We start from the raw sequence: 23,769 nt of genomic DNA on the forward strand, positions 1-23,769 counted from the left end.
TAGCTGGGCATGGTGGCACACGCCTGTAGTCCCAGCTACTCGGGAGGCTGAGGCATGAGAATCGCTTGAACCTGGGAGGTGGAAGTTGCAGTGAGCAGAGATCCCACCACTGCACTCCAGCCTGGGCAGAGCGAGACTGTCTCAAAAAAAAAAAAAAAAAGGAAGAATCTGGGAAGGTCTCCAAGGAGGTGGACCCTGAGATCTGGGTCTTGGGGAAGGCAATTTGGCAAAGTCCAAAGCCTGAACAAAGGCCTTCAGGAGATTTCTTTTTCTTTTCTTTTCTTTCTTTTTTTTGAGGCAGAGTTTCACTGTCGTTGCTCAGGCTGGAGTGCAATGGCGCGATCTTGGCTCACAGCAACCTCTGCTTCCCGCTCAAAGCAACCTCTGGCTTCTTTGGAATCAAGCGATTCTCCTGCCTCAGCCTCCTGAGTAGCTGGGATTACAGGCATGCACCACCACGCCCGGCGAATTTTGTATATTTAGTAGAGACGGGGTTTCTCCATGTTGGTCAGGTTGGTCTCGAACTCCCGACCTCAGGTGATCCGCCCGCCTCGACCTCCCAAACTGCTGAGATTACAGGCGTGAGCCACAGCGCCCGGCTCAGGAGATTTCCTACAGCTCAAAATTTGTAAGGCAAAGAGATGACCACAAGTCTTGTGAGAGTGGAGAGCGACCTCGGCTCTCTTAGTCCCGCCTGGTCCACCAGGCACTGCACAGTACGGTAGAGGCCCCGCCGGACCCAGCCCTTTAATCGGCCTGTTGCAATCACTATCAACCCGCCAATTCTGGCCCCTCCCCTGTCTTCCGGGTTCACTCTCTCACTTCCCGCCGGGCCCAGGCTCAGGCCCCGCCTCCGTCTTGTTTGAAGGAATCCAATCGAACCTGGAGGGCTGCGCTCCGCCCTATGCCTCGCCCGCCTCTTCCAGGAGCAATCAGAATCAACTCAGGCCCCTCCCCCGCTTCGGTCCGCCGAGACCACGCCCCTTCGGCGCAATCAGGCCGTCTGCTGGCCCCGCCCCCTAAAGCCCCGCCCTGTCGAATCTTATCCCTGCGCTGCTTCTGCGGCTGCATCTTCCAGACTCCGCCCCGCGCGCGGAGCTGCAGCCATGGCAGTCACCGCCCAGGGAGTCCGCAGGAAGGAGCGGGTCCTCTGCCTGTTTGACGTGGACGGGACCCTCACGCCGGCTCGCCAGGTAGGACCCTGAAGTTTGGAAGCTCCCGCCGGGAGTGTCACGCGGACACCCCCGAGGCTGTGTGTGGGATCTGCAGCAGAGTGACCGTGGACACGCCGGGACCGAGTGTAGCATGCGGCAGTACCCGGCCCCCTGACATCCGGGGCCACCCACCGGGAGTGAGGGGACCTGGCCCTCCATGTCACTGCCCCAGCAGCGTCCCTGCCTGTGTTCTGCTTGGGAGTGTTGGGGTAGGATCCAGTACTGGAGGGAAGAGGCTGCGATCAGGGGCCTAGCTCCCTCTGTCCCCAGATGCTTTCACATGCCCCTAGGGCCTGGCTCCCGGAGGCCCCAGCCTCCTGAGCTGGGGATCCCACCCTGGTTCAGCCCTACAACGCACCAGTGGTCAGAGCTGGCTTCTGAACCGGGGTTCCAGGCACACAAGCACGCAGCCAAGTGTCAGTCACCATCTGGTAGGAGACAGGGGGTCTCAGAGTCTTCCCACCCCGACCTTTGCAGGCCTGGGCCTGAGTCTAGTTTCTGAAGCCCTATCATCCACTTTACCTTCCACCCCCAGTCGTGGAGCAGAGAGGGCTTCTTTTCAAATTCGTTTATGGGCTCTACCCACCCGTAGGTGAGAGGCTTCAGGCCTAGTCTGTTTGCTGTGAGGACACTGAGGCATAGTGAGGGTAAGAGTGTGGTTTTCTTCTAAAGACTCACTGTGTTGAGCCTCTTACCTCTGCTCAGTTTTTCTCCCACTGGGTCTCATTGTGAGTGAGTCCCCAAAAGCCCCCTCACCAGCTGGATGCATCAGTAAGCAGGTTTCATTCGTGCCCTCCCTGTGGGTAACCCACCCTCCAGTCTGGGGGCCTCAAGGACCAACCGACAGGTCTCCTAGCGTGGGGGAACAGTGGGATGGGCTTTACTGGGCAGTGGCTGATGGGAACCCAGGTCTTAGCCTCCTCTCTTAGGTCCCAAATGCCCCTCCCCATCCTCTGTGGTGAAATTACCCTGGCTTGGGCCCTGGGGACTCAAGGAAGAATCAGCCCGCTCTGCCTTCCTGCAGGGGTGGGTCCGGGAGGAAGATGACAGGACTGGAGGAAGATGACAGGACTGGAGCGAAGGTGGGCTGGGTGCAGTGGCTCATGCCTGTAATCCCAGCACTTTGGGAGGCTGAGGTGGGTGGATCACCTGAGGTCAGGAATTGGAAACCAGCCTGGCTAACATGGTGAAACTCTGTCTCTACTAAAAACACAAAAATGAGGTTGGGTTCAGTGACTCATGCCTGTAATCCCAGCACTTTGGGAGGCCAAGGCGGACAGATCACAATGTCAGGAGTTCAAGACCAGCCTGACCAATATGGTGAAACCCCGTCTCTACTAAAAATACAAAAAATTAGCTAGGCATGGTGGCATGCACCTGTGATCCCAGCTGCTCGGGAGGCTGAGGCAGGAGAATCGCTTGAACCAGAGAGACAGAGGTTGCAGTGAACCGAGAATGTGCCATTGCACTCCAGCCTGGGCGACAGAGCGAGACTCTGTCTCCAAAAAAAAAAAAAAAAAATAGCTGGGTGTGGTGGCATGTGCCTGCCCATAGTCCCAGCTACTCAGGAGGCAGAGGCAGGAGAATCGATTGAACCCAGGAGGTAGAGGTTGCAGTGAGCCAAGATTGTGCCATCGCACTCCAGCCTGGGCAACAAGAGTGAAACTCCATCTCAAACAAACAAATAAATAAATAAAAGAACTGGAACAAAGGTGGCAGGGCCTAGGCGCAGTTCTGACGCCTCCCTCTGACCTTTTGTTCCACAAACATAACAACCTGAATAAGAACAGCCTATTAATTTGTCTACAGGCCAGCCTCTGTGCTTAGTGCCTTTTGAAAGTTAATTTTTAAATGTACACATATTCATGATCACACTCTCCTGGTAAAGAATGAAAACCTAACAGAGAAGGGTAAAGTCCCCTCTGACTATACCAGGATCCCAGGCCTGGCCCCACTCCCCAAGGTAATGTGGTTACTGTGGTGTGGCTTTCCTCCAGGCCTTTATCTGGATCTGTTTGCCCAGAGCAAATATTAAACATTGTTTTGTGGGGCTATTTTTGTTGTTGTTGTTCTTTGGCTCCTCAAGAATCAACTTGATTGTGATGCTATTTTGTTGTTGTTGTTGTTAGAGACAGGGTCTCGCTTTGTCAGCCAGTCTGGAGTACAGTGGCGCCATCACAGCTCACTGCAGCCTCGAACTCCTGAGCTCAAGTGATTGTCCCGCCTCAGCTTCTGGAGTAGCTGGGACTACAGGCGAGTGCCACCATGCCTGGCTAATTTTTTTTTTTTTTTTTGGAGACAAAGTCTTGTTCTTGTCCCCCAGGCTAGAATGCGATGGCGTGATCTGGGCTCACTGCAACCTCAACCTCCCGGGTTCAAGCGATTCTCCTGCCTCAGCCTCCTGAGTAGCTGGGATTACAAGCGCCTACCACCACGCCCAGCTAATTTTTTAACTTTTGTAGAGACAGGGTTTTGCCAGGTTGGCCGGGCTGATCTCGAACTCCTGACTTCAGGTGATCCACCGCCTGGGCTTCCCAAAGTGCTGGGATTACAGGCATGAGCCACTGCGCCCGACCGAAAATTTTTAAAAATTAGCCAGGCATGGGCTGGGCGCAGTGGTTCATGCCTGTAATCCCAGCACTTTGGGAGGCCCAGGTGGGTGGATCACCTGATGTCAGGAGTTCAAGACCAACCTGGCCAACATGGCAAAACCCTGTCTCCACTAAAAATTAAAAAAAAAAAAAAAATTAGCTGCGCATGGTGGCAGGCGCCTGTAATCCCAGCTACTCAGGAGGCTGAGGCAGGAGAATCGCTTGAACCCGGGAGGCAGAAGTTGCAGTGAGCTGAGATTGCGCCATTGTATTCCAGCCTGGGCAGAGGTTTCAGTGAGCCGAGTTCACACCACTGTACTTCAGCCTGGGTGACAGAGCCAGACTCCACCGCAGAAAAAAAAAAAAAAAAAAAAGACCAGGCGCACTGGCTCATGCCTGTAATCCCAGCACTTTGGGAGGCCGAGGGGGGGCAGATCACTTGAGGTCAGGAGTTCGAGACCACCCTGGCCAACATGGTGAAACCCCGTCTTTACTAAAAATACAAAAATTAGCTGGGTGTGGTGTTGGGCAACTGTAGTCTTGGCTACTCAGAAGGCTGAGGCAGAAGAATCACTTGAACATGGGAGATGGAGGTTGCAGTGAGCCAGGATCACACCACTGCACTCCAGCCTGGGCAACAGAGCAAAAGTTCGTCTCCAAAAAAAAAAAAATTTTTTTTTTTTTTTCATAGAGACGATGTCTTCCTTTGCTGCCTAGGCTCTAAACTCCTGGGTCAAGCAATCTTTCTGCCGTGGCCTCACAAAGTGTTGGGATTATAGACCTGAGCCATGGTGCCCAACCTGTCTAATTTTTGGTGTCTAAGCTTCGTACTGCTTCAGATCCAGTTAGAACGTGGGCTCCCTGGGTTCTGAGCACTAAGTGAGGGCTAAGTGGAGGTCCCAGACATGCTGAAAGCCAGAATGCTATGCTTCCCCTCTCCCCCCATAGAAAATTGACCCTGAGGTGGCCGCCTTCCTGCAGAAGCTGCGAAGTAGAGTGCAGATCGGTGTGGTGGGCGGCTCTGACTACTCTAAGATCGCTGAGCAGCTGGGTGACGGGGATGAAGGTAAGAGTGAGACTGGGGGTAGAGGGAGTGGGGAGTTTGAGAGATTCCTGGGCATCTTCAAAGAGCCAGTCCTGCTTCTGTGGGGCAGAAGAAGTAGAGAGAGAGCAGCCAGATAGTTCCCTCACTGATGTGACAAACACTTGAGCACCTCCTATTGCCAGGGATTGTGCCAGGCCCTAGAGAAATAGCTGGGACAAAGCAAGCAAAACCTGCCCTTATGCAGTTTACATTCTCATTTCTGCCTGCTGAGTCTTGATTTCCTCATCTTTAAAATGGGCTGAACTGGCTGGCATGGTGGCTTACGCCTGTAATCCCAGCACTTTGGGAGGCCAAGGCAGGTGGATTACTTGAGATCAGGAGTTCAAGACCAGCGTGCCCAACATGGTGAAACCCCGTCTCTACTAAAAATACAAAAAATTAGCTCGGTATGGTGGCACGTGCCTGCAATCCCAGCTACTCGGGAGGTTGAGGCAGGAGAATCGCTTGAACCTGAGTGGTGGAGGTTGCAGTGAGCCAAGATCAGGCCACTGCACTCCAGCCTGGGTGACAGAATGAGGCTCTGCTTCCAAAAAAAAAAAAAAAAAGGGCAGAACCGATGATGGCTACCATTTGTCAAAAATGATCATGTGTTAATGTTATTCCATTGCATTTAATCCCCACAATCACACTTTAGAGTAGGCGTGATCATCCCATTTAACAGAGGACGACTCTGAAGTTATCCAGAAAATTGATTGGACCTCAGAGCTCCTGGTCTCAGACCAGTCAAAGTGGGTGCCTCCAGTTCCTCAAGCCAGAAACTTCCTCGAATTTTTCCTTTTCCCCACCTCTTGTTTATTCCATCAGCAAACCCCAAAATATCTCCCTGTCCCCTCTGTCTCCATCTCCACCATGCCTTCATAGTCTAGGTAACCACGTGCCACCCAGACCCCGCAACAGCCTCTGAGCTGTGCTCCCTGCGCCTCCCACCTCCCACCCACTCCAGCTGCTTCTCCTGGCGGCCAGAGCTGAAACCTCCAACTCTCCCATGCACCCAGCCTTGAGAACCCAGTGCGATGGCAGCTGTAGAGCAGAAGGAAGCTCATCTGCAGAGGGGCAGGGGAGCACAGAGTGTAAATGATGCCCGCTGCCAGAGAGTGCTGCATGGCTTCCAGAGGAGGAAGCTGGATCTTGGAGGATGAGTGGCAGGGAAGCCAGGGAAGGGCGGTCCTGACAGAAGGACCTGCATGGATGCCTGTGTGCAGAGGCCCACAGGTGTGACTGGCTTCTTTGGAAGAAAACCAAACTGCAGAAGGAGAAAGGCTGGAGAAGCAGGTTGCAGCCTCAGATTGAACAAATGGCCTTTGAATACGAAACCAAGGGTGTGGGCTTCCTGTCTTTTTACTTGCCTATGGGATCACAGACCTGGTGTCACAGTCTTTCTTCCTCCTGTCCTCTATGTGACCCTGAAGTCATTGAGAAGTTTGATTATGTGTTTGCTGAGAATGGGACAGTGCAATATAAGCACGGACGACTGCTCTCCAAGCAGGTCAGTGTCCTCCAGGGCTTAGCCAGGGGCACCCCGCTTTTCCATAGTGGAGCAGTCCAAGGGTGCCTTCTGTCCGGGGCTGGGGGAGAGACACTGTGCCTGTCTCGGGGTCAGGCAGCCTAGGCCACGCTCAGAGCTCTGTGTTCCTTGGCCAGACCATCCAGAACCACCTGGGGGAGGAGCTGCTGCAGGACTTGATCAACTTCTGCCTCAGCTACATGGCCCTGCTCAGGCTGCCCAAGAAGCGGTGAGGTCCCACCAGCCTGGTCTCCAGAACCTGGGGCCTGAGGGAGGAGAAGTGTGGGTCCCTCAGAGGGAGCCTGGAGATACCTGGGCCCCTGATTTTTTACGGGGAGTGTGGATTATTTTCCCCTTTGGAGTCCTAGGAGGCTGGGGTCCCAGGTGGGGCTAGATTTGAATTCAGGGCCGTTCTGGTTCTCTCTGGCTCCCGCCCTCCCTCACTACCAGTGGAACCTTCATTGAGTTCCGGAATGGCATGCTGAACATCTCGCCCATCGGCCGGAGCTGCACCCTGGAGGAACGGATCGAGTTCTCCGAACTGGACAAGGTACCACTAGCTATGCAACCTTAGGCCTGTAGGGCCTCAGTCACTCAATTTATCTGAGCCTTTATTTTCTCGTCGGTAAAATAGACTGGGGGGATGTGTTCTGATTTAACTGATAGCCTTTCAGGCACCTACCGTGTGCCATTGTTGTAGACACACGTGCATCTTTCCAACGCTGCTGGTCCTCCTTCCTAGGTGACCAGCACCAGCAGCCACCCACTGAGCCAGGCCAACACCTGGGAACATCATTTCCACCTTCCCACCCACATCGGGTCCAACAGCTCCTATTTCATCAGCCTCTCGAGTCAGTGTCAAATCTGTTCATCTGCAGAACTGAGACCCCACTCTAGATTACCGCTTTCCCCCGCCCCAGGTTGCCCCAACTTTCCTCTCTGTCCCTCCCTACCCGCTGCATAACCCTGCCAGCCTGCTCTCCGGCAATGCCACTGAGAACCTTTCTTTCTTTCTTTTTTTGGGGGGGCGGGGAGGGAGATAAGAGTCTCATTCTGTCACCCAGGCTGGAGTACAGTGGCATGATCTCAGCTCACTGCAACTCCCACCTCCCATGTTCAAGCGATTCTCCTGCCTCAGCCTCCCAAGTAGCTGGGATTACAGGTGTGCACCACCACACCTAGCTAAGTTTTGTACTTTTTTAGTAGAGACAGGGTTTTACCATGTTGGCCAGGCTGGTCTTGAACTCCTGACCTAAGGTGATCCACCTGCCTGGGCCTCCAAAAGTGCTGAGATTACAGGCGTGAGCAACTGCGCCCGGCCCATTAGAACCTTTCAAACGCGTCAGCCACATTCACCTCCCAGCCCTGCCCCCTCACTTACAATCCTTCCTTGCCTCCTCGTTGCCAGCTGGATGATGTTCTAGCCCCCTGCTATGGTGCCCCAAGCCCTGAGGGCTCTGCCTGGCTCCGGCTCTCCGCGTCTCCTCTCTGTGCCCTTCAAGTTCCACTTTCTATTCCTGGAACACACCAAGGTCCTCTCACCTCTGCCTGTGCTGCCCCTGCTGAACCTTGATGTGCATTTTGCTTTTCTCCCCACCGCCTCCCTCCCTCTCGGCGATGGAGTGATCCACCCTTCCAAAACTTTCCACGCTGGCCCGTCCACGTCGTTCCGTCATTCTCTGACCTGTTCGGTGGCTCTCCCTGCCCTCTGCTCCAGCTATGGCCTCTTGGCTGATTCTAGAGTGCTGTGCCTCTGCCAGAGCACACTTCTCTCAGGCCCAGCTCGTCCCTCCTCCTCTTCTTCAAATCACCTTTCCTGTCCTTTTCCCAGTGGGGCCTCCCAGAGTATCACATCCACTGCTGCACTTCCTGCTCCTTCCCCTACCTTATTTCTCCCCAAGCAGCCTTGGACAACTTCCACCATCTACCTTCAAAACCCGAATTACTGTCTGTCCCTGTCCCAGAACTGTGAGCTCCATCAGGGCAGGGATTTCTGCGGCTTGTTCTCCTCTGGATCTCCTATGCCTGGTACACGGCATACTTTTTGTCGTTATTGTTGTTTTTGAGATAGGGTCTTAACTCTGTTGCCCAGTCTGGAGTGCAGTGCAGTGATCCAGTCCTAGCTCACTGCGGCCTTGATCTCTCAGGCTCAAGCGATCCTCACACCTCAGCCTCCTGAGTAGCTGGGACCACAGGTGCATTCCTCCATGCCAGGCTGATTTTTAAAATTTAAAATTTTTTGTAGGGATGGGATCTCACTGTGTCTCCCAGGCCAGTTTTGAACTCCTAGCCTCAAGTGGGCCTTCTGCCTCAGCCTCCCAAAGCACCAGGATTATAGGTGTGAACCACTGCACCTTGCAAAGAAATACCCTTTTTTTTTTTTTTTTGGAGACAGAGTCTTGCTCTGTCACTCAGTGCTGTGGGACAATCTCGGCTCACTGCAACCTCTGCCTCCTGGGTTCAAGCAATTCTTCTGCCTCAGCCTCCCGAGTAGCTGGGACTACAGGTGTGAGCCACCACACCCAGCTAATTTTTGTACTTTTAGTAGAGACAGGGTTTCGCCACGCTAGCCAGGATGGTCTTGATCTCTTAACCTTGTGATCGGCCCTCCTCACCCTCCCAAAGTGCTGGGATTACAGGCGTGAGCCACCATGCTGGCCTAATTTTTGTATTTTTTAGTAAGGACAGGGTTTTGCCATGTTCAGGCTGGTCTCAAACTCTGGCCTCAAGTGATCTGCCCACCTTGGCCTCCCAAAGTGCTGGGATTACAGACGTGAGCCACTGTGCACAGCCACGGGGACTTTTTTTGTTGGAGTAGTTACAACTGGTCATTGGCAAACAACCACTCTCCCACACACACGTGCTGAGAGGTGATCCCTTCCTGTCCACCCAGGTTCCCAGTCCCAGCTCTACCCATTTGCCTCGTAACCTGGAAAAACAGCTTTATTACCGTGTGCCTCAGTTTGCTTATGTGTAAGGTGGGGGTAATAACAGTTCCCATCCCATGGCCTGTCATGAGGACTGGATGAGGTGGCGCATGGACCATGCCTGGCATGGGGTTGGGGAGCCACACACTAACTCCCCACCTTCTCAAGTAGTTTTGGCTCTTGTTTGCCCCCTTCTGGCACTGGAGGGGCATGAACCTTCCTGATCCATGTGCCCTGCCCCGGCCCAGAGCTGGTGTAAATGCTTGACCCAGCTTGTCTTCCAGAACGCTGAAGTGGGGATGAGTACTTCCCTTCCTTAGATGAGGACACTGAGGCCAGAGAGTGAGTAACCAGCTCGAGGTCACAGTGCCAGTCCCTGCCGAGGCTGGCCTTGCACGTGGGGCTGTCCAGTGACCAGCCTTGTTCTCCAGAGATGGGAGGTGCAGCCAGCCTCGGCCATGTGGAAAGATTTCTTCACAGCTTGGGACACTCTCAGCCCACCTAGAAGGCTCAGCACGCTCACGTGGACTGTGTGCCCAGCCGGGGCCTGGCACACAGCAGGTTCTCTGAGCTGCCATCCGCCCCCTCCCCTCTGCAGAAAGAGAAGATCCGGGAGAAGTTCGTGGAAGCCCTGAAAACAGAGTTTGCTGGCAAAGGGCTGAGGTTCTCCCGAGGTACGTCCACCCTGCAGAGGGCTTGGGAGGCCTGGTACAGGGCCCCTCCTCGAACCTTCCGCCCCTTGCAAGACCAGGCTATGGCCCCCAGTAGCTTTAGGAGCCCCTCCCCCACTCAGGGCAGAGGGGGTGGCTAAGCCTGATGCAGAAAGGGGCTCAGCGTTTACTGGCCCCCAGTTTTCCCCACCTCACACCTCAGTGGTAAATGCCCTATGCCCATCCAGTTTCTCAGGCCAAAAACCGGAGCCTCTCCCTTGAATGCTCTCCCCTGCCCCTTCCCAAGTCCAAACTCCTAGAACTCCCAGGGCCCTGCATCTGGAATCCCACTGGTGCTCACACCTCCACTGCCAGCAGCTTATCCCAGCCTCCAACTGACCTGACGCAGCCGGGCTCCTCTCTGCCACCTCACCCGTTCCCCAGTGGCCAGAGAGGCTGGAGCTGGAGTCATGATGTGCCTCTGCCCAAAGCCCTCCCTAGGCTCTTCCTCCCTCTCCACGTGATGCCCAGGGCCTGCCCGTCCTCGCCCTGCCTCTCCCAGCCTCCTCCCTTGCTGGGACACTCATCTTCTTCCCTGCCTCAGGGGCTGTACTTTATTCTGTGTCTCAGGGGCTGTACTTTGTGCCTCAGGTCCCAGCTCATTGCCACCTCGTCAGAGGTCTCCCCTGACCACCCTGGCCGGATGAGCTTCCCCCACCCACTTTGTAGTCTTGTAGTCTTGTTTGTTCTCCAACCTGTGTCATAACTTCCTTGAGGATCCTAAGTCTGTCCCGTGTCCTGTTCCTGCCCCGTGTCCCAATCCCCAAGGGTTGTTGAATGAATGAATGAACAAACAGCCCTTCTGTTAGCCTTGTCTGCCCCTCCCAGCAGGGAATAACAGTCCCCACCCCTGCCCACAGGAGGCATGATCAGCTTTGACGTCTTCCCCGAGGGCTGGGACAAGCGCTACTGCCTGGATAGCCTGGACCAGGACAGCTTCGACACCATCCACTTCTTTGGGAACGAGACCAGCCCTGTGAGTGTGGCCCACCCCAGGTTTCCCCCAACACAGTGGACAGCCAGAAGCCAGGTCTGGTGGCTTCTCCAACACAAATCGCCCAGGTCAAGGCCAGAACACGGGGCAACACAGCAGACCTCTTGCGGGGGCTCCTGGAGAACAGCCATTGCTTACCAGCCCCGTTACACAGATCAGAAGGCTGGGGCCCCGAGAGGGCTGGGCACTTGTTCTACATCACACAGCAAGTCAGGGCGGGTCTGACAGGAGTGAGAAGGTGGGCTTCCTGCCAGTTCTGAAGGGGCAGGAGGAGGGGCAGGTCCTTAGCAGCCAACGTGGAGAGGGACTCCACCTAAATATGCCTCCTCTGCCCGTCCTCTATGTGCAGGGTGGGAACGACTTTGAGATCTTTGCTGACCCCCGGACTGTTGGCCACAGCGTGGTGTCTCCTCAGGACACAGTGCAGCGATGCCGGGAGATTTTCTTCCCAGAGACAGCCCATGAGGCGTGACCGGGACCCACATCTGTGCGTTGTGACTTCTGAAGAGTTTGGCCTAGGCCTAAAGAGAGGTCCTGGTGTTGGATAGATGCCAGGGCCCCTCCTCTGGCCCAGGACGCCTGCTGCGAGGCCCACCCGAATGGGGCCAGAGTCTGTGTGGACAACCGACCCTAGCCAGTCAGCTCCTAGTGGCACTGGCTCCTCGCAGAGCCCAGAGTGTTCCCCATGCTCCACCTGGTGGCCGAGGCCACAGCTGCTGCTTGTATTTCGGTACAGAACAGGTTTCTGCGCCAGGAGGAGGCGTGCACAAGTGTCGGTACGAGATCTAGCCTGCCCTGCCTGCCTGTCCTGGACAGTGGGGTATGGTGGCGTAGGTGCCTATTCCCTGGACAGTGGGGTGTGGTGACGTAGGTGCCTATTCCCTGGACAGTGGGGTGTGGTGACGTAGGTGCCTATTCCCTGGACCGTGGGGTGTGGTGACGTAGGTGCCTATTCCCCGGATGATGGGGTGTGGTGGCGCAGGCGCCTATTCCCCGGATGGTGGGGTGCGGTGACGTAGGCGCCTGTTCCCTGGACAGTGGGGTATGGTGGCGCAGACGCCTATTCCCTGGACGGTGGGGTATGGTGACGTAGGCGCCTGTTCCTGGACGGTGGGGTATGGTGGCGCAGGTGCCTATTCCCTGGACGGTGGGGTATGGTGGCGCAGGCGCCTATTTTAGAGAACTTTGTCACAGTATTAAATTTCCCAAAACAAAGTAGGTGTCAGTTGCGTCTAAATGGATAATTGGCCCTAGTCACATGCCGTCACAGCCACTACTTTGCCGATGAGTAAACAGCACAGAGAGGGCAGGGACTTGGCCCAGGTCACAAAGGAAGTCCCTGATCCAGTCGAGGAGGGGGCCATTGAAGCCCCAGAGAAGAGCTGGTTTGGTGTGTCCACCCCCAGCCCCTTCCTTGGGGACCCTGACACAGAGGCAGCTTTAGGGCACAGTGGGTCACAGTTGAGGGTTTATTGCCAGTGTTAGGAAGAATGGGGGGTTTGGGTGGCCAGGGGTCTTGGGAGGAATTCCAAATGGGCACTGCAAGGCCTGTGAGTGGGGAGGAGAGCTGCTGCCCCCCTGCCACCCAGGCGGCCCCAGGGCTGATGCCACCACATCCTGACTGATAGTGGTACCTTAAAAGGTGGCCTCCCTACAGGAGGGGAGCCTTGGGGGCCCCCAGGAGTCCTCCCTCACTAACAAGCCCTCTCTCAAGGGGCCAGGGGCCTTTGTTCCTCATGGGACAGGCTGGGCCGTGCCCATTTTAGGGGAGCTGACCAGCATACCTCAGCAGCTCTGGGCTCCCAGATTTTATGCGATAGGCCCTGGGGGCAGGGTTGGGATGCAGGCATCCCGGCTGATCTCTACCCTGGGGTCTTGGGGCACCTGCAAGGCCAGGGATCCTCCTAGACAGTCACTGATCCCCTCATCCTGGGCATTTGAGCCCCCCGTTTTACTCACATACTGGGTCTCATAAGGGTCCCACCCCTGGCCGGCCCTCCCTTGAACCATGGCCCCACTTCTGCCCAGTCAGGCGATGTGCTGTCTAGAAGGGAGGGTGGTAGGCAGGGGGTGCGCCCAGAGGTGGAGGCAGACAGGGCCCTCCTTCCTGGCCTCCCGGGCCAGGCCACCCTCACCCCTGTATGGGAGTGAATGGCCACGACCCCAAGTGCATACACATCTTGGCCCCAAAAGGACTCCAGGTGACAGCGACAGTCACACATCTTCAGAGATGGACACGGTAAAAGCAAGAGCCACACCTCAGCCGCTGGTCTGTCAGGGCTTTGGGAAGAGGGTTTGACGCGGGGGCCGCAGGGCCAGTCTCCCAGGCTGAGGGCCCTCCTTGTGGGTGCCCCGGCCCGGCCCTGCCTGATGGACGTGTGTCCGTCCATCGCGGCGTCCTCAGCAGCTGTCAGCCGGGCGTGGCGCAGAGCATCAGTAGTGCTTGTGAGTCAGGGTAAAGGAGGGCTGCAGCCAAGCTGGAGAGGTGGACCCCCACCCTCTGCAAACCCCTGGGCTTGGCTCAGTACAGCCCAGGGGAAGGAGCCCAGAGCCACTGCCAGGCTGAGGAGGAGGGACTGGCCGGCGAAATGGGAGCCCCGAACCCCTTCCGCCCTCAGGCCCCTCTTCCTGCCTCTCTAGTGCACTGAGAGCAGAGTAGGAAGGAAGGCTGGCCTCAGCAGTGAGGGGCCTGTGTGCCTCTGTATTTGTCCTCCTCCCCTGCCAGTGGCTGGGAGGCTCCCCAAAAGCACCCACCGGCCAGGCTTCTGAGGGAAGGGTCTAGATGGTGGCGGGGGACCTCAGCCAAGGGAGGGAGATGTAAGTAGCACAGAGAACTGTGGACTGACATGGGACAGCTCAGGGGCAGAGGCCAGGGAGTGAGCCCAGCACAGGCTCTCGAGGCTCAGTCACCATGGGGATGGGTGGGTAGAAGGGCGAGCGGGTCCTGCGTGTCTGCGGCAGGGAGGGGAGGAGAAAGGCAGTGGACAGCGAGAAGCCAGGTCTGGTGGCCTCGCCCTCCACCCACCTCCTTTCCGGCTCGCATAGTAGTCACGGGTCATGGGGTGGGTGGAGGCACACGCTCACAGCCACAAGCACAGACGGACAGACAGACAGACAGACGTGCACACTGAGGCCACCGAAGGACTGATCAGCCAGGGCAGTGGGGCATGGAGCTGGCTGCTGCCCGTTCACCCTGTGTGGCTCCCCACCCCCCCGGCCAGCTGGCCTGTGAGCCACCCAGCCTAGGAGCCCACGACCTGGCCAGACCACGTCTCATGGGGAGTGTGGGGGGCCAGCTGAGTGAGCACCACCTCCACGGCCTGGAACTTCTGGTTCTTGGGCGGGATAGGGCACATCTTGTAGGTCACCTCATCGCCCTCCACTGGCACGTACTCCCCCTCGATGCTGGCAGGCAGGAAGAGGGGTATTAGCCCAGTGGCAGGCCCTATGCCCTGGACAGTCCTGCGGCCTGGCCTCGGGGGCAGCCTGGCCCTAGGCCTCCCTAGGTCAGGAGGCCTGGCCAGGCCTTGCTTCTCAGAACCTCAGCTCTCGAATCTGTAAAATGGGACTCATGGCCAGGCACAGTGGCTCACGCCTGTAATCCCAACACTTTGGGAGCCCAAGGCGAGCGGATCACCTGAGTCAGGAGTTTGACACCAGCCTGGCCAACATGGCGAAACCCTGTCTCTACTAAAAATAAAAAAGTTAGCTGGGCGTGGTGGCTGACACCTGTAATTCCAGCTACTTGGGAGGCTGAGGGGCAGAATCACTTGAACCCAGGAAGTGGAGGTTGCACTGAGCCAAGATTGTGCCACTGCACTCCAGCCTGGGCAACAGAGCGAGACTCCGTCTCAAAAAATAAATAAATAAATAAAACGGGATTCATAAACTGTACCTCCCTTTCTGGGTCCCTTGAGGACTGAGATGTGAAAGGGCACAGGGAGATCCCTAAAGCTGAGAAGCTCAGTGACCTCACCCCAGTCCTCCGGGCATTAGGAGGGGGTGGGGCCAGGCTAGGCATGACATCCATCTCTACCTCCTGGCCCATCCACCTGAAGGCCCTTTCCAGGCCAAGAGGCTCAGGAGCTGGCCTAGCCCTCTCAGACCCCCATGATGCTGGAATGGGATCCAGGGCCCAGCTGCTGGCTCCCAGGCTTCTGGGGTCTGCATGCCCACTCCCCACCTGGCCACAGCCCTCCTCCCCCAACACACCTTCAGTCCCTACTCAGAGGACAGAAAAGGTGCCATGAATACAGACCTCAGCCAGGGAGGGGAGAGGTCTGGAGAGAGATTTTTGAGGCACCGTTAGGGACACTAGGGCAGGGGCCAAGAACGGAGGTGGAGGGGACTCACTCAGACACATGTACGAAGATGTCCTCGGACCCGTTCTCAGGGGTGATGAAGCCATGGCCCTGTGAGCGTGAGAACTGCTTACAGACGCCCTTGAACACGGGGCCAGCTGAGGCCCGGGCTGTCCTGGAGATAGGGTAGTGGGATTGCAGCTGTGGCCTGAGGAACTCCTCCCCGGACCCCTATAGCTGTTCTGGGCCCTTTCTGCTGAGCCTGCCTCAGGGCTGCGAGAAACTTGCCCCAGGCCAGGAACCACGTAGTCATCCCCATTCGATGATAATGAGGCCTGGCACAGTGGCTCACACCTGTCATCCCAGCACTTTGGGAGGCTGAGGCGGGAGGATCACTTGGGCCTAGGAGTTTGAGACCAGCCTGGGCAACATAGGGAGACTTCCATCTCTACAAAAAAAACTTTTTTTTTTTTTTTTTTTGAGACAGAGTCTCGCTCTGTCACCCAGGCTGGAGTGCAGGGGCACAATCTTAGCACACTGCAACCTCCACCTCCCGGGTTCAAGTGATTCTCATGCCTCAGCCTCCTGAGTAGCTAGGATTACAGGCACCCACCACCACGCCCAGCTAAGTTTGGCATTTTTAGTAGAGACGGGGTTTTGCAGTGTTTGGCCATGTTGGCCAGACTGCCTTGATCTCCTGGCCTCAACTGATCCACCTGCCTCGACCTCCAAAAATGCTGGGATTACAGGCATGAGCCACCATATCTGGCCCAAAATATTTTTTAAAAAATTAACTGGGGGTGGTGACATGCGCCAGTAGTCCCAGCTACTCAGGAGGCTGAGGTGGGAGGATCGCTTAAGCCCAGGAAGTTGAGGCTGCAGTGAGTCATGACTGCACCACTGCACTCCAGCCTGGGTGACAGAGCAAGACCCTGTCCTTCCCAAAAGATCCTTTGGCCTCCCCCATATGGACCCTTATTACTCCCCCATGCCACCTCATTGGTGACCTACCCCAAAGGCCCAGGGCTACTCTTTGTCCCCCTGCCCACCCCTCTCCAAAGGTTAACTCTGTGTCTTGGGTTTTGCCCACGCTGTGCCATCTGCCCAGAATCGCCAGCTCCCTTCTTCACCTGATACATCTTCCAAACCCAACCAGGACATCGTCTCCTCTGGTACCCCGTGCTGGGTCCTCACTCCTAACCCTGCTGGGTGGTAATGGATGGTGAACAAGTTCCCTCTAGATTGTAAGCAGCTTATGGGCTGGGGCTTTGTCTTATCCCTGGATCCCCCTGGTCAGGAGCTCAGTAAATCTTTGTGGGATGGATGGATGGATGGATGGATGGATGGATGGATGGATGGATGGATGGATGGATGGATGGATGGATGGACGAACGGACGGGCAGATGGATGGGTGGATGGGTGGATGGATGGATGGATGGACGGACAGGTGGGTGGGTGGGTGGGTGGAGGGATGGATGGATGGGTGGATGGATGCATGGATGGATGAATGGATGGAGGGGACAAACATCTATCCAGTTACTGGAAGGTCCACACACAGTTCCCCTATCCCAGGTGAGGACAACAGGAGTTGGAAAAGGATGGGGATGGTCAGCCTGTGTCCTGGCAAGGGTCAAGGGCCTGGACAAGGGGCAGGTACTCACGCCGAATAGGTCCTGGTCCGCTTGGTGGGCAGGGGGCTGGGTAGGTCCCGAGGTGGGACACCACCCCGCTCCCAAACCCTGCTGCCCTCCCTGTGGAAGGGGAAGGTGGGCCAGACTGGGGACTTGGGGGAGTGGAGCGGGGGCACAACTGGGGGTGACGTGGACTCCGAAGTCATGGTGGGGCCGGCGGGAGAGCCTGGTGGGCTCTGGGGCCCAGGGGCCGATGAGGGGTTTGGGCGTCCTTGCGGGCAGGGCCCGGCCTGGCCCTGCTCTGCGGCCTCACCAGCCACGGGCTCCGTCTGGAAGAGGAAGAAAGAGGCACAGGTGAGCCCAGTCCAGGGGAGCAGCTCCTGGACCCTGGCCACAGTCAGGTGGGCTAGTCCCACCTGCTATCCTCACGGCGTGACTTCAAGTCACAAACGACCCCATCGTGGCTCAGAGTCCTCACCAGAAAACAAAACTAGGGGTCTTATGACCCCTAAGTCCTTCCAGTTTGCAGTTCAATTCTCTAACTCCAGGAGCCTGGGAGGTGGCTGGGTAGGGTGGCCAGTGATGGTCTGGAATATGGTTTGGCATAAGGGTCAGTTGTTTCAGAGTCACACACGGGTTCAAATCTTAGCTTTGTCACCTACAACTTGGTGACCTCAAGCAAGCCAAGCCACACATCAGCTCCAACATGGCAGGTGGGAGTGTGGGCTCCACACCCAGGCCTGGGTTTGAATCCTGCATCCTCCACCTTCTGGCTACATGGCCTAGGCCCTGGTCAACTTTTTTTTTTTTTTTTTTAGACAGAGTCTCACTCTTGTTGCTCAGGCTGGAGTGCAATGGCACGATCTTGGCTCACTGCAGTCTCCGCCTCCTGGGTATAAGCGATTCTCCTGCCTCAGCCTGCTGAATAGCTGGGACTACAGGTGCCCGCCACCACGCCTGGCTAATTTTTTGTAGTTTTAGTACAGATGGGGTTTCACCTTGTTGGCCAGGCAGGTCTCGAAATCCTGACCTCAGGTGATCCGCTCCCTGTGGCCTCCCAAAGTGCTGGGATTACAGGCATGGGCCAAGTCGTCCGGCCCATTGATCAACACTCTTAACTTCTGACTATTTTCTGTTCTGTAAAATGGGGCTAGCATTGATCCTTTTTTTTTTTTTTTTTCTGAGACATGGTCTCATCCGGACTGGGGAACACTGACATGATCATACTCACTGCAGCCTCCATCTCCTAGGCTCAAGCAATCCTCCCACCTCAGCCTCCCAAGTAGTTGGAACTTAGAAGCATGCACCCTCATGCCCAGCTAATTTTTTTTTTTTTTTTTTTTTTTTTTTAAGACAGAGTCTCACTCTGTCACCCAGGCTGGAGTACAGTGGTGTGATCTCGGCTCACTGCAACTTCCACCTCCCAGGTTCAAGTGATTCTCCTGCCTCAGCCTCCCAACTAGCTGGGATTACAGGCACCTGCCACAACGCCCAACTAATTTTTGTATTTTTAGTAGAGACGGGGTTTCACCGTGTTGGCCAGGCTGATCTCGAACTCCTGACCTCAGTTGATCTACCTGCCTCAGCCTTCCAAAGTGCTAAGATTACAGGCCTGTGACCTCCATTTTATACCCCTCTCACCCCAGAGCTTGGAGTTTCCAGGGAAGGAAAATCACCCACAAGGTTCCTGTACGTTTCCTTAGGAGTCCAGAGCTCGGAAAGCCTGAACACACTGCATAGCAGGCCTGGATGAGTCCAGCAGTCCACTGGAGCAGGTCTTTTGGCCTCTGTTCAAGATAATACAGCAAGAGGAATTTTTCTAAGCCAAGATGCTGAGCTGGCTCTGCCATGCCTGGGGGTGGAGGTGGAGTAGTATCCTCCCTCCTCCCAAAACCCTCCCCCTCCGGTCAGGAAGGCGGTAGAGCCCCGGGCTTGGCTCACCTCACAGACCTTCAACCCTGAAAAGGCTGACGTGGGGCTTTTCTGTCTGAGCTCACTCCAGGAGGCAGGGCAAACCAGGTTTGGCCTTTTCACTCATTATCCTCATTTTGGGGAGAAGAAAACGGAAGCTTCAAGAAACAACCACACAAACAGCCGGGTGTGGTGGCGCACACCTGTAATCTCAGCACTTTGCGAGGCCGAGGTGGGCAGATCACTTGAGGTCAGGAGTTCAAGACCAGCCTGGCCAACATGGTGAAACCCCGTCTCTCCCAAAAATACAAAAATTAATTGGGTGTGGTGGCGCATGCCTGTAGTCCCAGCTACTCAGAAGGCTGAGGCATGAGAATCACACCATTGCACTCCAGGCTGGGTGACTGAGCGAGACTCTGTCTCCAAAAAAAAAAGCAACCACACAGTTGGACATAAGTGTTCATGAATGGTCACACCAGCGCTCATTCACAACAGCCAACAAGTGAAAACAGCCCAAGCCCATCAGCAGGTGAATGGATAATAAAGTATGGTCGGCCGGGCGCGGTGGCTCACACCTGTAATCCCAGCACTTTGGGAGGCCGAGGTGGGCGGATCACGAGGTCAGGAGATCGAGACCATCCTGGCTAACATGGTGAAACCCCGTCTCTACTAAAAATACAAAAAAATAGCCGTGTGTGGTGGTGGGCGCCTGTAGTCCCAGCTACTCAGGAGGCTGAGGCAGGAGAATGGCGTGAACCCGGGAGGCGGAGCTTGCAGTGAGCTGAGATTGTGCCACTGCACTCCAGCCTGGGCAACAGAGCGAGACTCTGTCTCAAAAAGAAATAATAAAAACAAAAAATAAAGTATGGTCTAGCCACATGGTAGACTAGCACTTGGCCATAAGAAAAAGAAAAGAAGAAATACTGATTCATGCTATACCCTAGATGAACCCTGCACACATTATGCTAGAATGTTTGCAAGGTCATAGAGAAGAAGCCAGTCCCGAAAAAACACAGAGGGCATGATTCCGTCTCTGAGGCAAATCCTCATAGACAGGGAGTCGACTGGTGGTCACCAGGGCTGGGGAGGAGGGAGAGGGGAGGGCTGCTGATGGGTAGAACGTTTCTTTTTGGGGAATGAAAATGTTCTATAATTGGCTGTGGTGATGGCTGCACAATTCTGTGAATGTACTAAAAACAACTGAACTGAACGCCTTAAGCAGGTGAATTTTATGGTATGTGAACGACATCTCAGTAAAGCTGTTACCAAGAAAAGAAGACGAGGCAGCAAAGTTACCCAAGATGACACAGCTGGGAAGCACCAGACGCCCTGCAGTGAACTCCTAGAGTGCCACCTGCCCCACCTGGGCGAGGGGTGGCAGGCGATGGGAAGAGGCCCTGCCTCCCTCCCTCTAGGGAGCAGGGCGGGCCTGGCCTCCTGATTGCAGTTTTCCCAGGCCTGGTATTGTGCTTGGCAGTGACAGCCAGTGCTGGAAGGCCATGGAGGGGCAGGGAGGGAAGAGGAGGATAGAGAGGGGGAGATACAGCTCATGACGGTTACCAGGGAGACGCAGCTGAGCTGGGGCCTGCTCTGGCCAGCCAGGCCTCCCACCCAAGTGACCACGCGGCTCCAGGGCCTCATGCTAAGTGGGCAACAGGGATGGGGGAAGGACCCACTGATGATTCTGGGCCAGGGTCGAGGGCAGCCTCCCCACGATGGGCTCTCAGGTGGCAGAGAGACCAGAGAGCAGAAGGGAGGCAGAGGAGCCACAGCAAAGACAGGACCAAGAGAGGCAGCGAGTCGGCCTCAGGGCAGGAGCTCAGGCAGGGGCAGGAGACAGGCAGCTTCCACAAGGCAGAGAGAACAGGCTTCTCCCCTGTCCCCCATTGCAGCCTCAGTTTCCTTATCTGGGAAATGGGGATCACACAAATCCCTCCTCCAACCAGCAAGGTGGCACACGCAAATAATCCCAGCACTTTCAGAGGCCAAGGCGGGAGGATCGTTTAAGCCCAGGAGCTTAAAACCAGCTGGGGCAACATGGTGAAAGCTCGTGTCTACAAAAAATACAAAAATTAGCTGGGCATGGTGGTGGCACACCTGTAGTTCCAGCTACTTGGGCATCTGAGGCAGCAGGATCACTTGAACCCGGGAGGTCAAGGCTGCAGTGAGCCGAAATCGCGCCTCTGCAGTGCAGCCTGAGGAACAAAGTGAGACACTGTCTTAAAAAAAAAAAAATTAGTTGGGTGTAGTGGTGCATGCCTGTTGTCCCGGCTACTCGGGATGCTAAGGTGGGAGGACTGCTTGAGGCCAGGAGGTCGAGGCTGCAGTGAGTGGTAATCAAGCTACTCCACTACAGCCTGGGCGACAGAGCAAGACCCTGTCTCAAAAAAAAAAAAAAAAAGAGGGAGAGAGAAAAGACTGTCCTCCAAGGGTTCTTTTGAGGATGAAATGAGAATTGAGGTGGGATGTGGAAAGCACTGAGTAGGCGCTGGGCGAGAGCCTGCCCCTCCCAGACAGGGCTGCGGAATTGGGTGTTGAGGGAAGAGGGAGTCGGGGAAGGAGAGACCCAGCCGAGCTGGGCCAAGCCCACCATTCATTTTCATCCTCTCTTCTTCCCTAAGGATCGCCCACCCCTCACAGCTCCACAGTCTCTTGTTTTATTTAATTCCTGCAACAGCTCTTAAAGGCTGGTGCTATTATTACCCTACTTTGCAGACAAGAAAACTGAGGCTCAAAGAGGTTAAATCACTCACTCAAGGACACACACCAATCAAAGTCTGAGCCAGAATTTGAATTAGCATCATCTGGGGCCTTCGAGTGGGAAGGCAGGAGTCCTGTGTCCAGGCCCTGCATTGCTATTGACCTACTGTGTGACGTGGTACAGGGCCTGGGCTTGGGGGAGCTGTACAACACCCAGCAGCCCCAGAGACCAGAGAGAAGGGAACAGGGAGATATGGAGCAACCCTCCAGTTCAGACCCCTCTCCAGAGCATTGCTGCCAAAGAGGGCAAGTGAAAATGAGGCTTTCATTGGCTGAATGCCATGTACTGTGCAAAAGTCTTTACAGAAATTATTTTCTACGTTTCAACCTCCCAGTTACCCTACAGAGCTGAAATGACAATTTTTCCATTTTACAGATGAGCTAGCTGAGGCTCAGAGAGGTTGAGTGACTTGCCCAAAGTCACACAGCAGGTGACAGAGTCCCAGATCTGTCTAACAGTAAACCAGTGCTTTTCCTGTGAATATAAATTCTGTTCCTGGTTCAGCCAAGATGAGGCTGGAGTTTTTCCAAAAGAACTTTCCCTGAGAAACTAAATGGGAAAATAAACTCGCCCAAGAGCAGAGAAACTGATATATTTCTGGAACATTTGTTTCCACTCAAACAGAGCTAAGGGCCAGCTCCAGGGGGGTTTCGTGTGTCCTTCTGGGGCCATCTCCTGCCAGGAATAATGCCCTTCAGAACCTGCAGTCGGGTAAGAAGGCAGCCTGAGACCCAGACTGCCTGAGTTGAAATCCTGGCTCCACTGCAACCCAGTTTTGTGACCCTCCCTTTTTTTTTTTTTTTTTTTTTTTTGAGACAGAGTCTCGCTTTGTCCCTCAGGCTGGAGTGCAGTGGCACAATCTCGGCTCACTGCAACCTCTGCCTCCCGGGTTCAAGGGATTCTCCTGCCTCAGCCTCCCAAGTAGCTGACTGGGATTACAGGCACCCATCACCCCACCCAGCTAATTTTTGTGTGTTTTTTTTTTTTTAGACGGAGTCTTGCTCTGTCGACAGGCTGGAGTGCAGTGCCGTGATCTTGGCTCACTGCAACCTCTGCCTGCGGGGTTCAAGCGATTCCTCCGCCTCAGCCTCCTGAGTAGCTAGGACTATAGGCTCACACCACCATGTCCAGCTAATTTTTTGTATTTTAGTACAGATAGGGTTTCACCATGTTGGCCAGGAGGGTCTCAATTTCCCGACCTCGTGATCCACCCACCTCAGCTTCCCAAAGTGCTGGGATTACAGGTGTGAGCCACTGTGCCCGGCCTCTTTTTTTTTTTTTTTTTTTTTTAATCAGAGATGGGGTTTCACCATGTTGGCCAAGCTGGTCTCGAACTCCTGACTGCAGGTGATCCACCCACCTTGGCCTCCTGAAGTGCTGGGATTTCAGGCATGAGCCACTGTGCCTGGCCAACTCTCCCTTTTCGTGCCTCAGTTCCCTCTTCTGTCAAATGGGGCTCATCGTAACATCCTACCCAGGTTGTCGGGAGGAGCCACAGAGCTGTGTCAAAGGCCCCCCGGCAAGTGGGCATCCCCGTGTCCCCCGGCCCTGCGTTTGGGCTCTGAGCAAAGCTCATCTTCATTTCCCTGCAGAAGGCCAGACCCCAAATGACTGACTGCAGACAAAGGGGCCTAGAAGTAAACACAAATGTCAGGCTGTTTGGAGATAACCTGAGGCTGGATGCAGTGTCATGGGGCACTCTGGGTGGTGACTCAGCCTTCTTGGCAGATGAACCACAACCCATGCTGGGGCTCTGCTCCAATTCTCAGCTCCCCCAAAAGGATGGAGAATGGGGCAGGAAATGGCTATCATGGTCCCCTCTTATTTTTTTATTTTTTGAGACAGGCTATCACTTTGTCACCCAGGCTGGAGTGCAGTGGCATGATCATGGCTCACTGCAGCCTCAGTCTCCCTAAGTGCTAGGATTACAGTGTGAGTCACTGCGCCTGGCCATGGCCCTTTTTTTTTTTTTTTTTTTTTTGAGATGGAGTCTTACTCCATCACCCAGGCTGGAGTGCAGTGGCATGATCTCAGCTCACTGCAGTGTCCACCTCCCGGGTTCAAGCAATTCTCCTTCCTTAGCCTCCTGAGTAGCTGGGATTACAGGCATGTACCACCAC

General features: G+C 55.3%; 2 protein-coding genes across 4 annotated transcripts in view; one reads left to right on the top strand and one right to left on the bottom strand.

The window, feature by feature from the left end:
* The first annotated feature begins 1,027 nt into the window (after positions 1-1,027).
* PMM1 (phosphomannomutase 1) lies at positions 1,028-12,246 on the top strand. 3 transcript variants are annotated; one of them, XM_025399564.1, is made up of 8 exons: positions 1,028-1,193; positions 4,754-4,871; positions 6,320-6,396; positions 6,552-6,643; positions 6,865-6,964; positions 9,940-10,015; positions 10,912-11,027; positions 11,395-12,246. In XM_025399564.1, exons 1-8 carry the CDS (start codon positions 1,107-1,109, stop codon positions 11,515-11,517), a joined length of 789 nt encoding a protein of 262 aa, XP_025255349.1. In that variant the 5' UTR covers positions 1,028-1,106; the 3' UTR covers positions 11,518-12,246. The 3 variants fall into 3 exon arrangements, with proteins under 3 accessions (XP_025255349.1, XP_025255351.1, XP_025255348.1); XM_025399566.1 differs by having other exon boundaries at positions 1,091-1,193; positions 6,561-6,643; XM_025399563.1 differs by having other exon boundaries at positions 1,093-1,193; positions 6,531-6,643.
* A 249-nt stretch (positions 12,247-12,495) lies between these two features.
* Positions 12,496-23,769, bottom strand: part of CSDC2 (cold shock domain containing C2) — a 15,489-nt gene continuing 4,215 nt past the window's right edge. The window contains exons 2-4 of the mRNA XM_025399567.1: positions 17,008-17,306; positions 15,399-15,521; positions 12,496-14,450 (exon numbers count right to left, since the gene is read on the bottom strand). Of these exons, the coding sequence (XP_025255352.1) occupies positions 14,288-14,450; positions 15,399-15,521; positions 17,008-17,183 (462 nt within the window). The 5' untranslated portion in view covers positions 17,184-17,306 and the 3' untranslated portion in view covers positions 12,496-14,287. The remainder of the gene's footprint in view (positions 14,451-15,398; positions 15,522-17,007; positions 17,307-23,769) is intronic.

Source organism: Theropithecus gelada, chromosome 10 (assembly GCF_003255815.1).
Source record: "Theropithecus gelada isolate Dixy chromosome 10, Tgel_1.0, whole genome shotgun sequence".
NCBI classification, from domain to species: Eukaryota; Metazoa; Chordata; class Mammalia; order Primates; family Cercopithecidae; genus Theropithecus; species Theropithecus gelada.